General features: G+C 42.6%; 1 protein-coding gene across 1 annotated transcript in view; it reads left to right on the plus strand.

Moving 5' to 3' along the window:
- The first annotated feature begins 7,175 nt into the window (after positions 1-7,175).
- Positions 7,176-16,224, plus strand: part of PARVB (parvin beta) — a 64,149-nt gene continuing 55,100 nt past the window's right edge. The window contains exon 1 of the mRNA XM_062592372.1: positions 7,176-7,395. Within this exon, the coding sequence (XP_062448356.1) occupies positions 7,281-7,395 (115 nt within the window). The 5' untranslated portion in view covers positions 7,176-7,280. The remainder of the gene's footprint in view (positions 7,396-16,224) is intronic.

Below are 16,224 nucleotides of genomic sequence, written 5' to 3' on the forward strand. Positions count from 1 at the left end.
ATCAACTAGGCTTACAAAAATAGCTTCAGTCTGCACTCTAATAATAAGTTTTAGTCCAAATTTAGTTTTGAGAAAACAATGATCTATAGTACTAAAACAAGGATGGGGAGATTTTGTCAGAGGCTGCATAGGCCTTTCAAGCACATTTGGAAGACTGTGCTTGATACCACACAGCATAGACTTACCCAGTAATAATAATGGGAGAAAAATGATGTTACAGGAGCCTTTGTTTGGACCGCTGCTGAAACTACATTAAAAGATAAAATGTTCTCCTGGCATATAGCAAATGCCCCAAAGTTATCCATACTACATAAAATATTCCTCTAAAAGCAAAATATAACTCATGCTGTTACTTAGTTAACACATGTTAGTATTGTACATATTTCTGTTTGAAATTTGTTGCTGGGTCTCTTAGAATGGATAAGATACAAATTAGGATGAGTAAGATAGAAATCAGATACAGTACTGGTATATTGGTATAGTCCTAAGCAAAATCCATGGTAGAATGGCTCAGACCTGAAGCAATTTTCCTCTTGGCTGATCATATTTCTAGCAATAGAGTTTGTCTGTGAAAAGATAAAAGGGGTAAGGAAGGTCTGCAGTAATGGCAGTTGCTCAAAAGCATGCCATTTGCTCGCATGGTAGTTTGCGTATCTTTTCACCTATTGACTAGTTGAAGTGCTCTCGCTCTTACAACCAGGCAGGGCAGTTCAGAACAGTAAGAGAGTGATAAATGCCTCCAAATACTACACCAGAAACCAGACCGGGATGCTTGTGGACTCTTAAATTTTATATGATCAGTACCAAGGTTGCGAATATGATTTGAAGGAGAATTTCTTCAGTTGTGCTAATATTTCTTACAGCCCTTTCTATGGCTGAAAGAGACCTGGGAGGACAGGAGTGTACTTTTCCTTTATACCAAAGGAATAAGAGCAGCTTCTTGGGATAAGGGCTTGTACAGACTTAACGCTGTAGTGAGGGCACCTCTGAGCCAGTGAGAAGATTGCAATGATGTGTGAAAAGGAGCGTGCACATTTGTGTTACTCCTCCTAACACGATGAGAGATTTCTTGGATCTGTTGAATATGAAATGTTAAAATTATTCTTTGTATTTGGAAGATCTGGCACATTAGGCACTGCTAAGGGCTAAAATGCCAGGTAGCGTTTGAGGAAGGTGAGAGAGGTAATGTGATAGGTTGCTAGAATGTAAGGAGCAGGTCTGCTATAATATTGTTAAGAGCATAACTGCATTTAATTTTAAAATGCAAGCTTTAGAAATATGATGCTGACTTTCTGACACTTAAGAAACCTTGCTTCAACACAAAACTGCTTGTTTTCTGTTGCTCTGTGCCCTGCTTGGTCTGTACTTGCTGCCAGTGGAAACATCTGCAAAGGATTAGAGACTAATATACAGTCTGCCTATCTTTCTAAAACACCTGTTGTTTTTTGTAGAGCATAGAAATTTCTGTCTGCATCATGCACTTTCAGAAGCATACAGAGAAAAGAAAGCAAATAGGCATTGCATTAGGACAGTCTATGTGAGCATTTACTCAGAATAATATTAATTACAGCTGTCGCATGGGAAAAAACCCTACTCCTTAATGGGACTAGGGGAGTTGAACTGACATGTAAGAAATTATCCTGAATTTTGTATGGGATAATAGGAGAACCATCCTAAAATTACCAAATTTTCGTGTATAGGGTTCTATCATTCTTTTCTTTAAAAGGGTAGAACCTGGCAACCACAGTGGTAGCTTTAGTTTTTAGGAGGATTTTTGCACAGCTTCTCTACTATGGTTTTGAAATAATGGTGTAATTGAACGTATAGCTGTTTTATAATGTCAGTGCTGAATCCCTGTTTGCAATTGCATTGCTCTTGTTGATTTTAACTTAATGCAGACAAGACCTTACACTGAATGTATTTTGTGCATGTCAGAACATTCAACTTTCATCCATTGTCCGGCAAAAAATACAGACTAGCCAGCAGCTGTTAGAGCTAACGTCTGCATGGAACAAATGGTCTTTGTAAAAGTTTTCTGGTTAAATAGAGAACTGTTTTGCTTCAGGGCAATTTAGATTAGGTAAAGTGGTACATTTCTACCTCAATATTCAAGAAGTAAAATTATTGAAAAAAAAAAAAAACATTTGGTATATCAGGAACAAAAACTAATTTTAATGGTGCCTTGTACCTAAGGTCTCTTATCTTACAAAAATAAATACAGGTATTATTATAATAGAACAAGGCTGTATATAATGATTTTCTACTTAAAACAGATGCTTTTACTTTGCTTCAGTATTGCCCCATATATTCAGTGAAATGTCACCATTATTTCATGCAACATATAATTACAATAATCTTTTGTATTCTAAAATTTTGAATGGAGTATAAAATGTTGTAAGACTTCAAGTAGAGGTAAACAGGAAACCTGTATAAAAAAAAGAATACCAGCAATGTTAATATGAGCAAATGCTAATTCAGACTTTTAATTGCTCCACAGAATATTAAAATCAACAGCACTGGGCTGAAATCAAAACAAGATTTTTGAACTCGATTGAATTTTTCCAGTGTAATTCTTTATTTGTGAAAAGACATGTTTATGCTCTGACAGTTTTCTTAATGAATATATTCTCAAAGGGACCTCATACCTGATGCGAGAGAGGGTACTAGAGAGCGTTTTCTGTAGTGTGTGCTGCTGGTGTCTTGTTCTGTGTGGCAGGTGTTTAAATGACTAATATTGTTGGCCTTCCTCATGCTTCTCCTCAGACAGAATATACACTTCAAATCAAAGGCCATCTGACCCATGCAGCAGCGGCAGCTGTGCTGCTTTGGATGGCTATGCCTATCGGACACTTAAACTGTAAAAGACTAACACATGCCTGAGGGCATTTACTGGCCTGAGTTGTTCATGGCCTGTATAGAAGAGCACTGTTTGTTCGAACCACTGGGATGCTTCTCAGAATGACTGCAGGTATTTTTGTTGTGTTTTTTGAAGTATAATTTTACTTTATTTTGTCTTGGGCACTCCCCTTTTCTGCTATAAATTTAAGCAGTTTCATTATAAATGTATAGGACATCAGAGCTGGAGGAGAAAGGATGTGTGTGTCTTTGAAACAGTGAAAGATGCTGCCTTGTAAGACTACATTTTAGGTATTGTGCTTAGGTCAGTGAAGTTTTATATGCTTTTTTTTGAACCACGTGTAGCTTGTCAGCCAATTTATATGTTCTGAAGTTTGTGCTTAAGGATTTTTCTGGTTGATTTCATAGTCAGTTCTAATACCTGAATGTTCTTGATTTTTTTTTTTTCCTTCAGGGGCTGGATAAAATGCTTTTTCCACATTGCCTAAAAGTTAAATGTAATCTAACATTTCAGCGTGAATTTGAATGAAGCATCAGCTCTGCTAGACCTGCTGTTGATCAACATGTGTGTTTTGCTGTGAATAGTGTTTGTTTTATGGAGTCAGGAAACTTCCGATCTATGGAAGGTTGACCATGAATTTGTAAACTGTCTCATTTGGCCTGTGCCAGTAAAATGCAGATGACATTCTTGAATTATTTAATTTTGCAAAAATGCAAATAACCTCAAATGGAATGGGCAACTTTGGCAATAATTTTTTTTCTATGCACCTCTTCAACCTAAGTAAAGCTGCCCTTTTACTTTCTTCTCTTTTTTTCTTTGTTTTTAATTTTTCCAAAATATTGTAATAGCACAGTGTTAGCTTACGACACAAAGAGCTGCAGGGGCTTTTGCACTCTCAAAGGATGCAATGTATGCCTGTTTTTTGTCTTGCTGCATGGGAGTGGATTTTACCTTAAGGAATGAGAAAACAGATCTGTAACTTTCTGGATACCTTACTGGTCAGCACTTAAAGCAAGAAATTATTAGGTAAAAATTAAACATACTCTGTATTTGAGGTCTCCATCTGGTGCACCAATTTATCACATAGGCCCTTGAAGATCTTTGCCATCGCCTTCCGGTTGATCCCCCCAGTTGGTACAGCTCTTAAACTTGACAAAGTTCTTTTTTAACTAGGGAGTGCTATGTATAAGCTAGGGCTGTATCTGATCATCATCATCACTGAACTGTTTTGAACCCTTCCCATGGAGGGCACAGGCTGTAAGAGGAGTGAATTGGTCTGTTGGGGAAGGTGATGACCTTCCTCAGGTCCCTTGAGCCTTCGCTGCAGGCCACCGTGCCCAGATAAGGAAAGGTGAGTGCCACGGGTCTGCTCTAGAAGCTGGCACCTCCTTAAGCTGAAAAATGTGCCGAAAGCACCAGTGATACACTGGTGCACAGGGATAAGTGGTCCAAGATGCTTCCCGAGGGCTTGAGGGAAAAGAGCAGGGGCAGCTAACTAGAACAGGCCAGGCATGCGTATGTCTCATTTGTATTTGCTTTGGAATAATTGGATACTTCACAAAAAAAAATAGCAAAGTTCTGTGATTATTTTGGTGATGGTGGCTATGACCAACAGGATTTTTAAGACATACATAGAGCTGTGCTCCCAGTTCTTGCTTGCTTTTGGCAGTGATTTACGGCACTATGGTACGTGACTGTATAGCTGACTGGACTGGAGCAGCAGAAGGCTTTAGTGGAAGACCATTATAAACACGAAATCTAATCCGTAAGAAGCAAATATTAAAGTAGCTGCAGGTTCTACTCCAAACCTGTGATTACCTCTCTGTTCTTTGCCTTAAAATAGGATTTGTCAGTTTTTCCTCTCTCCTCTTTTGCAAAATACAGCAGGGGGAATGGAGCCCATGAGGTGAACAGGAAAAATGCAATCAAATGCACAAGGGGAGCCAATTAGAGAAATGATGAGGTGAGAAAACATTATTTTCCAGAACCTTTCATTAGCTACTTATTTAAAAATTATTTTCAACGTGAAAAAGTAAAAGATTTTTTTTTTAAAAAAAGCAGCACAGGTTAAATTAGGCACATTTAGAATCTGCTCCAAGTTCTGTTAATAGCGGTTATGACAAACACAAAATGCTCAGCCTCTTTTTCTTAGAAACACCTTGGACAAAGTCAAACTGCATCCTATGTGGTGTTCCTCATTGGACAAAAAGGCACATTTCAGTTCAAAATCCTGCTTTTTTGTTTTCTCAATAGTATTCTCAATTCTGCATGACTGCCGTCCTATTTAACGAAAAGGCTACTCTGAGTTTTCTGCCTCTTTTCTTTCCTTGCAGTTTAGGGCAGCCCTGTGCAGCTTTGGGTAGTATATTCTTGACAGACATGGTATGGTAGCTGCTCGGTATAGCCAGTACCTTTTGGCCTTTGTCTGCAGGGTCAGTTACAGGCTTGTGATTAAATTTCCTTTCCCTACTTAGGCTGGTGGACAAGGCTGCCTAGTCCTGACTTCTGAAATGCACAGTATACTTTAAAAAGACATCTCTTTCACCTGTCCACTATTCTGACGGTGCTGTACCCTTGTATGTTCTTTGGTACTACCTTTATAATCTGAAACATGGACTAAAATTTGTCAGTCCAGCCAGCCATGTTCCTCTGAGAGCATCCTTTTTATTTTTATTTAAAAAAAAAAAAAAAAAAGTGTTTGCTCTTGAGCATATTTAGAGTTTGATCACCAAAGAGTTAATGTCAACTTGAAAAGAGACATCATTCCATCATCCGTAGCAGGCTGCAAATCTGTGATTACCTTTTTCATGAAAATCTGCAGTGCTGTTCAAAGGGGCCTTCCCACCCTTGGTCATGTGTTCCCACTGCTTCTCTTTTGCTGGCACTTGCACTTGTGTGACTTTATGCTCTGTCAGATCAGAAAGCTGGGCTGGGTGAAATTTTTATCTTTGATCAGGTGCCTAATAGCTGTTCTGGAAAAGCTACATGTAGCTGGAAGTGAGGTCTTTTTCAATGGCAGAGGGGATTAGCTCTGGCTAGACCTGTTGTGAAACTGCAAAGTCAGAAGAGTATTACTCAGGAAACTATTATGCTCTGGGTGTGTTATTTAGTGTTATTTCTGTGTCAGGTAAAGCAGGAAAATCTGTCCTGTATTCTGGGTGTGTGGCTCCTGTGCCTGTTGTGTTGAGGTGAATGTGTTTTTTTGCTGGAGTAAAGGCTGCTGATGGGGAACTGCTTGCAGGAGCAGGCCCAAAGGCATGTGCATAACTTCAGGTACCCAGCAGTCTCATTAAACTCAATGGGACCACTTCAGGGGCTTAGAGTTAAGTATGTGTGTAACACTGCAGGATGGGAGCCTAACATTGTAAATTCTTTAGGATCTGTTTTTAATGTGTATTCTGCAAAGCCCTTATCGCACTCCTGGGTGCTGTAAAATGATAAGTAATAAATTTGCTCCGTGGGATCACAACTTGCTTTGTTTTCTTGGGCTGTTTTTATGCACTATGCAGGTGGTGGGAGTGCTGGGCAATGTAGTGATCCCCTTCCTGCAATGCCCTGGGCCTGGGAATGCCGAGCGTGGCAGATGTGGCACCTCACGCCCTGTTCTCAAAATTGACTGCAAGAGAGATGCCAAATAGAGCAGGGAGCACATTGGAGGTGAGGGCTGGATGGATGCTGGGCTGCCAAATTAATAGGCAGATCCAAATTTGGCTGGTATGGTATAAAGCCACTGAGCTCAGCTGGCCTAAGCGGAGCTCTGACAAATGCCACAAGCTGAGAGTTTGCCCTTGATTTTGTCCTCTATTTTGTGGTGAGACTTGTGGCTTCACTTTTCTAGATTTTTTTCCCCCCTCCCTCCTGCTTGTTCTTTGCATTTGTCACTTGGGGACACCTAGTCCCTCTGAGCCCGTCAGTGGAAGCGACTGCCAAAGTGAGCTGAAATGGCACATATGCCCTTTGCAGCCCCCTATTCCCCCTTTCTTTTCAGTCCTAGTACACACAGCTGGGAAGGAAATCCCGGGCGAAACCTCTTAGTTTTGGCTGGAGGCCCTCTGGGCTCCCCTGGCGCTCCGAGGAAGCTTCAGGGCAGCCCTAGGGCGACCCCCTATCCCCAAACCCGGGACGCCGGTGCGAGAAGAGCCGCCGCCCCGCAGCTTCGCGAGCCGGGGCGCCATCCCGATCCCGGCCCCGGCCCCGGCCCCAGGAGGGCGGCGGCGGCGCCCGCGGCCTTCCTCGCCGTGGCAGGGCGCTGTGGCCGGCGGCAGCGGCTCGCAGCCCGCCCCTCTCCGCCGCGCACGCCCCCAGCCCGCCGGCCGCTCTCGCCGCGGCTCTCGGGCTGCGAGACCCGCTCCCCGCGGCAGCGCAGCGCAGCGCAGCGCAACGCAGGGGCCGGGCAGGCTCGCCGTCGCCGCTCGCCGCGCCGATGTCCTCCGCTCCCGTGCGGTCCCCCACGCTGCGGCCCCACAGGATGAAGAAGGACGAGTCGTTCTTGGGCAAGCTCGGCGGGACGCTGGCGAGGAAGAAGAAAGCCAAGGAGGGTGAGTCCGCCTGCGCTGCGGCCGCCGGGGAGTGAATCACAGCAGCGGCTTCCGCGGCCCCTGCGCGCAGCGGCGCAGAAACCCGCTTTGTGCCGGGGCCCCGGCGAGCGGGGGGCGCCGCGTGCTGCCCGCCGGGGCCCAACGGTCGCCGGCGGCCGTTGGTGGTGGGCGGTTGGGGCGGCTGCCGCGGGATCCCTCGCGGCGCCGTGTTGGGGGATCGGAGGTTGGGGGGGGTGTCTGAGACGGGCCAGCTCCTCTGCCCTCTTCCCCCTGGGCCGGCAGCTGCTCTGCTTCTGTACGAGAGGGAAACCCTGGAGCCCGCTTGCTTCTGTAAAATTAAACTTCTGGGAACAAAGGAGGGTTTTCCTTCTAGCCTGAGGCTGCAGCATGAAAGTTGAAACGGGAGCAGTTAAATCCATTCGTTTTGTCCCCAGCCTGGTTCATCCGTAGGTTTTATGTTGGAATAGGTGCTTTGCCTAGTGTGTTTTTCCTCCTAAAATATATTCAGCAAAAAAAACCCTTCACCCCCAAACCCCCCAAACGTGAAATGGATCCCTTATATTGGGGTATATACTGAGTGTCTTTAATTTAGGTTGTCACCACTGTGTTCTGGTGGAACAGTTAACGCCAGCCGGGCGCAAAGAAGTTGTAGCATCCTTCGCTGGTGTGGGGAGCCAGGAAAAAGGTCTGCGAGACCCCAGGTAAACTGCAGCCACGCAAGGGGCACTTTGCTGCTGCTGTATACCTGGGCAGCCCTCCCCAGGATGACAGCTGCCAGTTTGGGCTTAGCCTCACAGTGGTGAAATGGTCTTCATGTGGGGGTAACGGTGCAAAGCATTTCCTAACCACATTTATACAAAAGGCTGGGCAGAGATAGTGCTGTTTACTCTGAAGCTGTTTACTCGGGAGTCCTCTCTTTGCCACTGCACTGGATAAAAGTGATCCAGCCCTTTATGCACAAAATGCGGCTTTCCTCTAAAAAACATCGCCTTTGAGGGCGGCCTTTTCTGTTGGCCTCTCATTCTCTCACTGACCAAACACTGAGTTCTGTGGAGAAATTCCTGCTCCGCGTTAGTCACACACCGCTGCTGTCTGCTAGCAGGAAATTGGAGTGTCGTTTCCTTATGCTCTAATGTAATTTTGAGTTTGCGGATGATGAGGCTTGGCCTTGGTTGTGTTCTAGTGTCAAATAAGGGTAGGATAAGGAAGTCATTCTACTTCAGGTCTCCTTTCAACTGGTTATGGAGTAAGCACATGTTTTGCCCGTATCAAGTCCGTTAACTACCCATAACATTTAGAAGGCAGGTTTTTAATATTTAAAAATAAAATACTGGGCTTCAGAATTTGACTTAAGAAAATTGCTTCCCTTTCCCTCTCCAGCCTGTTTTGGTGTGGCTTTCCTTTGTCATCTATTTTTAATTAAGTTTCTCAGCTGTGGTTCTACTGAAGAAGGGCTGAAGCAGTCATGCCTTTCTGATGATGTAATTTACTTCTAAAGGAGAATGTTGGAGAAGAGGGATTCCGTCTACGTGCTTGGAAACTCTGCATTTCATTCAAAAGATTTTCGAACTGTAGCAGGTTGGCAGCATCCCTTCCTTTAATTAAAAAAAGGGGGCGGGGGAGCAATTTCAGCATTGTAAGTCTAAGGGGACATGTTGCCACAGTCAGGTTTAGAAGACACCATCTGCTCATTTTGCTGAACTTTCCCATTATTTTGCCAGCTCTCGTGAGGGCCACAGCTCCCTTCAGCTGTGGAATGGCCCATTTTAATTTTGACATTTTCCTTTAGTATTAGTAGTAAGGCTGCTACTGTGATAATACAAAGCAAGGTTATGTTATTGTCAACATGATGGAAAGGAAATTGTAATGTTCAACTCTTTAATATTTTTGAGTGTGCCTTTCAGTTTAAAAATATGAACAGAAAGAATATTTGGAAGCTGGTGGAGCTACCGGTTACTTATAACACGTTTACACCCAGCAGCGTGGTGCTAAGGGGAGATGGCTTTCAACCCTTTCACTTCTTCCTCAGTAGACATTTTAAGGCCTGGACAAGTCATTTTTTGCACTTTCGTATTCAGCCCAGTGTAGTATCTCCCTCAAGTACAAGCTCTTCAGACCACAGCTGTGAAACTGGAAGGGGCTGAGGGCTAAGGTGTGGAAAGGTGGTAGGGTGGGGACTGGCATCTGGCACAGAGAGGATATTCTGTAACAAAGTAGGAACTGGGCAACCACAGGGGCAAATTTCCAGGCTAGAAACTAAGTCTTTGTACATGACTGAAATAGAAGTAAATTGGAAACTCATCCAGGTGACGTTCCTTGATTGAATTGATAGACCATTTAAGGGGAATATGGTCAACTTTCGTTCTCTGCTTGGGAACCGCTCTACATGCGCAGGTTTTCCCTGCTCCCATTGGACAAGTGGAAGGTCAGCGAGGTGTGACTGATAGATTTCTGATTGGTTTCTCTGAGCGGACCAGCGGAGGTCAGAATGGTCTTCTAAAACTATATGTTGTCAGCTGTTTTCATGAAACAAACAGCAAACCAACATGTTGCCTGTTCTCTCCTACAAGCATGAAAAGTAAGCAAGCTGGAGAGCTCTTTCTAAACGTTTATTGCTTTCACTGGCCTGACTTCTGTATTTTAACATAAATAGTGGCCTGCTATCACAGTCTTAAGTATATTAATATAATGATCATTAACCTGGTGTGTACAACACTTGTAATCCTTTATCCTGAAGATATGAATCCTTTAGTCCACATGCATGACTTGTCCCTGGTCTATGTAGCTCAGAGATTCTTAGAATGGAACTGCAGAAGTTTTTGTTTGTTACTTAAGGTCATTTTTTTAAAAAATATGGGTGCTAGCCCTGGCATAAATTTCAATAATTTGTAGCTAGCACCCCGTAAACAACTGAAGTTAAATCATTTTTGGCTAACTACTTTATAAGATGCTGTCTTCTATTTTTAGTTAGGTTGTATTTGGAGAACAACATTCGTTAAGTGTCTCGAGACCATTGTAAATGCATGACGTTGCTTTATGACAGGACAATAAATAAAACTCTTAAGTACGTTGGTGATAGTAACTATGGTAGTATTTGAAGTATTTACCATAGCGTGTAAACAACTTTTCTGCTAATTTTGCTTTAGCTGTGTGGCATGACATAGTGGTTTGTCAGCAGATGCTTGTGGATGAGGTAGAGTTAATATTTCAGGTCAGATTCTACAACATTTTAGGTCAAATTCTGCAAGTCGTTTAAAAGTTTGAGGAAGTCTTTGAATTTTACTTGAAACCATTGCTTTATACTATTACACTTATATTTATGAATATAAACTGAGTTGACTCATTAGTTCATCCTGACTTAAAAATGAAAAGAAAACCCCCTGTTCGTTGGGAAACTGTTTTCATTCTGATTTCCTATGGAAATACAGTGTGTGTGTGTGCGTGTGTGTGATCTCACTGTCTGTTTGGCTCCTCCCTTCCTTTTCCTTCCCAGGAACATTTTCAACTGCTAGGTTGGCTAAAAGTGCCCCTGAGAGAAAACTACCAGTCTTAAGGGTCCAAATGTGTGACCAGTTAAAATAGGAAGACCATAGTGGAGCCCCACTGAAGGAAAAATTGCAAATAAGCTCAGCCCTTGTAAACTAGTAGGAAATCCACACAGGAGAGAAGCTATCCTAAAAAAGGAAGCAACTACAGACAGGGCGCTGAGTGGGGTTGTTCATTCTTTAATATTACAGTCAATCATTGCATGCATCCTTAGAGAGGCAAGCTTTGTTAGTTCTGATCCTCATGCAACCCCTAGAGTTTTACTTTTTAGTAACTTTTTCACATTAAGTTGTGTAAAAATCTGCATAAAATCTAAGAATGTGACATGGTTCTATCTTGATGTATCTTGGATCAAATCAAGATTTGCCAAATGTGTAAGGCAGTTAATAATTAGAATAGAATTCACAAGCTCTGAATTCTACTTAAATACCTCAGAAAACTGTAGTGTTGCCTGCAGAAAGCAGGATACAATTTGCAATATAGATGATCCCTTAGCTTCTTTTCAGATCCTGTATAAGATGCTGTTTTGGATAGTGCTGTATTTCATCTTGGTCTATAAAAGGAGCTTAAAATAATTCTCCTCTTTCTTGTTGGTCAAACAAAAGCAGTATCTTTGTATTGAAATAGAGCAGGTTTTGCTGCAAGTTTCACTCCCTGCCTGCTTGCAAAGCTTTGTTTTCTTTTCCTTATTACAGAATGTAGGAATGATCTGAGCAGCAAGTTATTTGGTGAAGTGAACTTTCTATTGTTGTGTGTGTGTGTGTGTGTCTGTATGGTGTACACAGTGAGGGAAATACAGGAGGCTTAATTACTAACTGTTGTTTCCCAGTGATGTGACTAAAGATTGGCACAGAGGTGAGAAAACTGCTCCAGAAAAGAGCAATGTGTTGCACCTGATGCGATCAATAGGTGTGGGCAAAGTAGAATTACTAGTGCTGCACAAGATGTAATTGCTGCAACAGTAGCTGAATAAAACAAAGGTTTTATGCCTATCAAGGGAGGTTAAAGCCTTGTTCTTGGGGTTTGTGCCTCAGTGAGACTGTGGCTAAGAAAACGTTACATTTGCCGACAGGCATTGCCAACTTGGTAAATAGCTTGCCAGCTGGGTGCTTCAAGGTTTTTTCTCTCAGAGGAACGTGGCTATTGCTCCCTCTGTTCTGCAGGGAGAAAAGCTGGGGGAGGGAGGAGAGGAAATGAGGTGACTTGCTCAAGGCCATCTGGCAAGCCAGTGACAAAGCCAGGGAAGAAAACTTATTTCCTGAGTCCTCTCTGGTGCAGTGATGTTCAGGCAAAGGTGCTGCATGATCTGCCCATTTCCCATGTGTACACACAAACTGAAACCCATTTCCAAGTTGTTCAGGCGGAATAACTTGTAGTGCCCAATCCACTTTTATTTCCTTATTTTCCATGAGGAAATAAGCTCAACACCAGAATTAAATTGAAGGAAATGGTTTCTTTATCATTCCTTTGAAACTGATGGGACTACTTGTGCAAGTAATTGGTTTCTGGAGGGAGTAAGAGGCTCGGAAATGGGTTACTCAGACCTATTTCACTGTCTTCACTGAGTGCATTTCAACTCTGTAAGGCATCCCCTTGAACGCAACAGGATAGGAGAATTGGACTTGCTTAGAAAATGGATCTCATCTTCTTTCATTTGATAGGATATGCTGAAAACCCTTAAAATCTCCCCCCCCCCTTTTTTTTAAAATGCACTCGATTGTGTGGTTTCCAGAGATGTGCCTGTGTAAACGCATTGCAAAAAATTGAACTCTGTCTCAGTGTGCTGAACCTTTACTATAGCCATTACCTAGTGGCTGCTTGAGACTTTAAAAAGAAATATTTAGCTTTGAAATGATTCTGAAAGATGCCTTTTAAATAGATCTTAGAAATATGTTAGTACCTTTAACTCAGTCTTCACTCACCTCACAGGTGGCCCATGTTGGCCATATTATCCATGCTGGAAATTTGTCCTGGTCACAGTGATTCTTGACCTGCTGTGCCTATGTATTGTACTTTATGAGCTGATGCTGGTGGAGTAAATGCTCTAACCTTTCTGTTGTAGAAGAACTGGGACTTTGGAGCTTGCCTTCTAGTGCCTAGAAACCTCGGGACAGAGGCGAGCTACTGACGTAGTGCCTGTGTTCAAGCTTCTGTCGCAATGCATGTCTGCGTTTCTGACTAGCTATCAAGTGCCAAGGAACTGTAGGGTGCCGGCTAGTCTTGTAGTATTTCTCACCCCAACAGCAACCTTCACAAGCAAATTTGCCTTTCCCAGCTCCTTGAGGTGTGAGCTTCAACTGGTTGCTTTTTACTCTCTTCTGGTGTGCTGTTCAATGTGCTTTTAAGGCTCTTCCTTTCAGTAGACTGGTAGTAGAACTCACTCCCAACTTGACCTACTTGCCGTGTCTGTAGTAGATGGCAGTGAATTCTTCATGTGATAGTCAAATAGAGAAGTAAGTAGGCTCTAATTCTGTGGGTCTGGTTCACACAAATATTTACGGCAGTATTGACAGAATATTCAATTGGGGGAGTGTGTACAGCATAATGTGCTATTGCAGCTGTAATATTTAAATAGAAGATGAGGCGGATGCTGGTTAAGCAGAATTATTTGTTTTTTAGGAGAGAAATTTGCATAAAATTATATTGAAATTTGAAATACTTTTCTAGCTATATATATGACTAGAGGGACAGTGTACAGGCACACACAAATTCAGGCTGAACTTAGGAATTCCTTACTACTGTTAATTTAAACAGAAAGAGACTTAATTTTCCTGTCGGGACTTGCGTAGCTTAGTTGTTGAGTATCTCCTGTAGGGCTCACTGGTACCTCTGACCATGTCTGTTTTAAGTCTTTTCTTGCTAGAGCAATGCTAATGGGAGTTACGAGATTCTATTCTGGTAAAAGTTTTACAGTAGATGTAGTTTATGTCAATGTCTCAACCAAAATAAACTTTTATATGCAAAAGAATCCTCTAACAGTGTAACTAAAAATGTGTTTTGCTGCTGTAGCTGCATCTGGACTCGGGTGGTTTAACCAACACAGCTTTAAGAGGGCTATCAGTGATACTGTACAGTTTTGGATAGCCACTGAACAACTGAGAGTTTTCTCCTAGGCAGGATGCAGCAAAAGTCAGCAAAATAGCTCCGTAGTTTTAATAGTAGATTGAAAAAAACCTGTTATTTTACAAAGATAGATATTTTGAAGTTGTTTTTATTTCAAAGTGGAAATAATTAAAATAAGATTAATTGCAAGAACACAATTATTTTTATCATAAACCTGTAGCAAGGTTGTTGTTAACATTTCTAATTCACCAAAATCAGAGTTTAGGATGAATTAAAAACAGTAACGTGAAGAATGGGAAATGGACTCCTTTTCTTCTTAAGAATCAGTCTACCCTTATTTAAAGGTAATCTTCCAGTGATATCTGTTTATTCTAATTTCTTCTAAATGGTTTATTAATATTTTGGGAGAAGCTTCTATAACCTTGCATCTGGATGTTTCTATTTCGAGGAGCCTGTGGTGAACCCTATGAGACTTTAGTGCAGGGAGGGCTGAACCCAGGCCTCATACAAATCGGGGGAGCTTCAAAGGCACAACTTTAAGCAGTGCCTGTGAAGATGCTCTTCACTGGACAGTGAGTGGGGACTCTTGGTCCCATTGAGGGCTAGGTGTGTGAAGGTGTGTAATGCATTATATCATACCGACTTAAGTACTCATTCAGCCTTTAAGAGTTGTAATATTTCAGATTTGTTTGTTAATGTAAACATGTTCTTCTAATTTGCACATAAGCAGTGAAAGAGTACAGAAGATTCAATATACTTATGCATAAGAGTGCTAAAAGTCTTTTTATGTACTTTAAGAACAGCTGTGGGTCAGTTGATCCAAAAACAGTTAAAGCTGGTGGAGTTTTTCAGCATACTGCTTTGGGCTTTGGATCATACCTTGATGTTAAAAGATCTAGAAGATTAGCAGGTAAACTCCTTCCATCACAAAAGCATGTCGGAACAACTTGTTGCTGAGGGATCCAGGCTTATGTGGTCTGCGGCAAGGCCAGCCATGAGGCAGAGTCTGCTGACTGCAGGAACGGGTGATCTAACAGTTACAGCTTTGCTATTAAGCTAAGGTTTTGTACGCATGTATCATGCATGCAGGTTTCATGAATACAGTTGAATCTTAAGTTTGTAGCAATAGAAGGGATTGGGGTGCTGAATTACTGTTATCTTTCAAAGGGATTTGGGTATTGAAATCTCTTGGGCCTGTGGATATTTTCCTGAGACTGACTCTCTCAGAGTTCTTGGGACATGATGGCTTGATGGAGACAGTAGAGAGGTTTATCATAAGGTGGAAGAGCTTTCTGCCTTTCATGTATCACAGTCTATTTATGGTCAGTGTTACACTCCGCTCCTGGAAATGGGCAAGCCTTTCTGCTTTCCTCATTAGCACTGGAGCACTGGAGTCTTGTTCCATTTTAAGGGTTTTCAGCCTTTCCATGTCCTTATGTCACTGGCTGAGCTCTTCTTTGCAGCAGCAGACTAGGGGCCATCCCTCAAACTCCTCACAGTTATTTGGGAGACCTGAGGGCACAGCAAGAAGGAAGGGAGGCGGGAGACAAGTTTCCCAAAGACTTTTTCTTTTGTTGGCTTCTGCTCATGACAGCAATCGTGACTCTAGCTGACCTCCAAGTTCCTTAAACTAATGGGATCTGGGTATTTTGTTGCAGAAGCCAGTGACTTAAAGGTCAGCCAGGTTGCTCCAAAGAAGGACCTGACCTATTGTCAACCTGTGCCAGTGTCTTTTGGGATGTGATTGATGGTATGGGTTTTGTTCTAGTTAGCTGTCACTGTGTCCACTGATAGATGCTTTCCTTTGCACAGTCCTCTAATTGAGCTGTTCTGTCAGTGATTTTAATAGTTGCTTAACCCCTCCCTTGTGCGTTCTCTATCCAGTCTGTGAAATGTGTTATACATGTACGTTGTCACTGACAAAACTTAGTTTTTCCCCTAGAGCACTGCAAAATCAACTGATGCAGTTGTCAGATTAACTCGCAAAGTATGCGTGTCTGCAGCAGGTTTTTCCAGCAGTATACAGCATTGGTATGCTTGCTTTCCATGCCGTCCCTGCAGCTGTGGGGTATGTGCCTTTGGTAGCTGTCATAAGTTGCATTGGCTCTTCTCATGCTGGGCTGAGGGATGGGAGGTGAAGGGAAGCATGGTATTTGGCACAGTGAGGAGGTGGAAGGAAGGCACTGGCAGAGTGAGCACTGGGAGAGCCTTGCTTTCTAG

This window comes from Rhea pennata, chromosome 1 (genome assembly GCF_028389875.1).
Source record: "Rhea pennata isolate bPtePen1 chromosome 1, bPtePen1.pri, whole genome shotgun sequence".
Classification (NCBI taxonomy): Eukaryota; Metazoa; Chordata; class Aves; order Rheiformes; family Rheidae; genus Rhea; species Rhea pennata.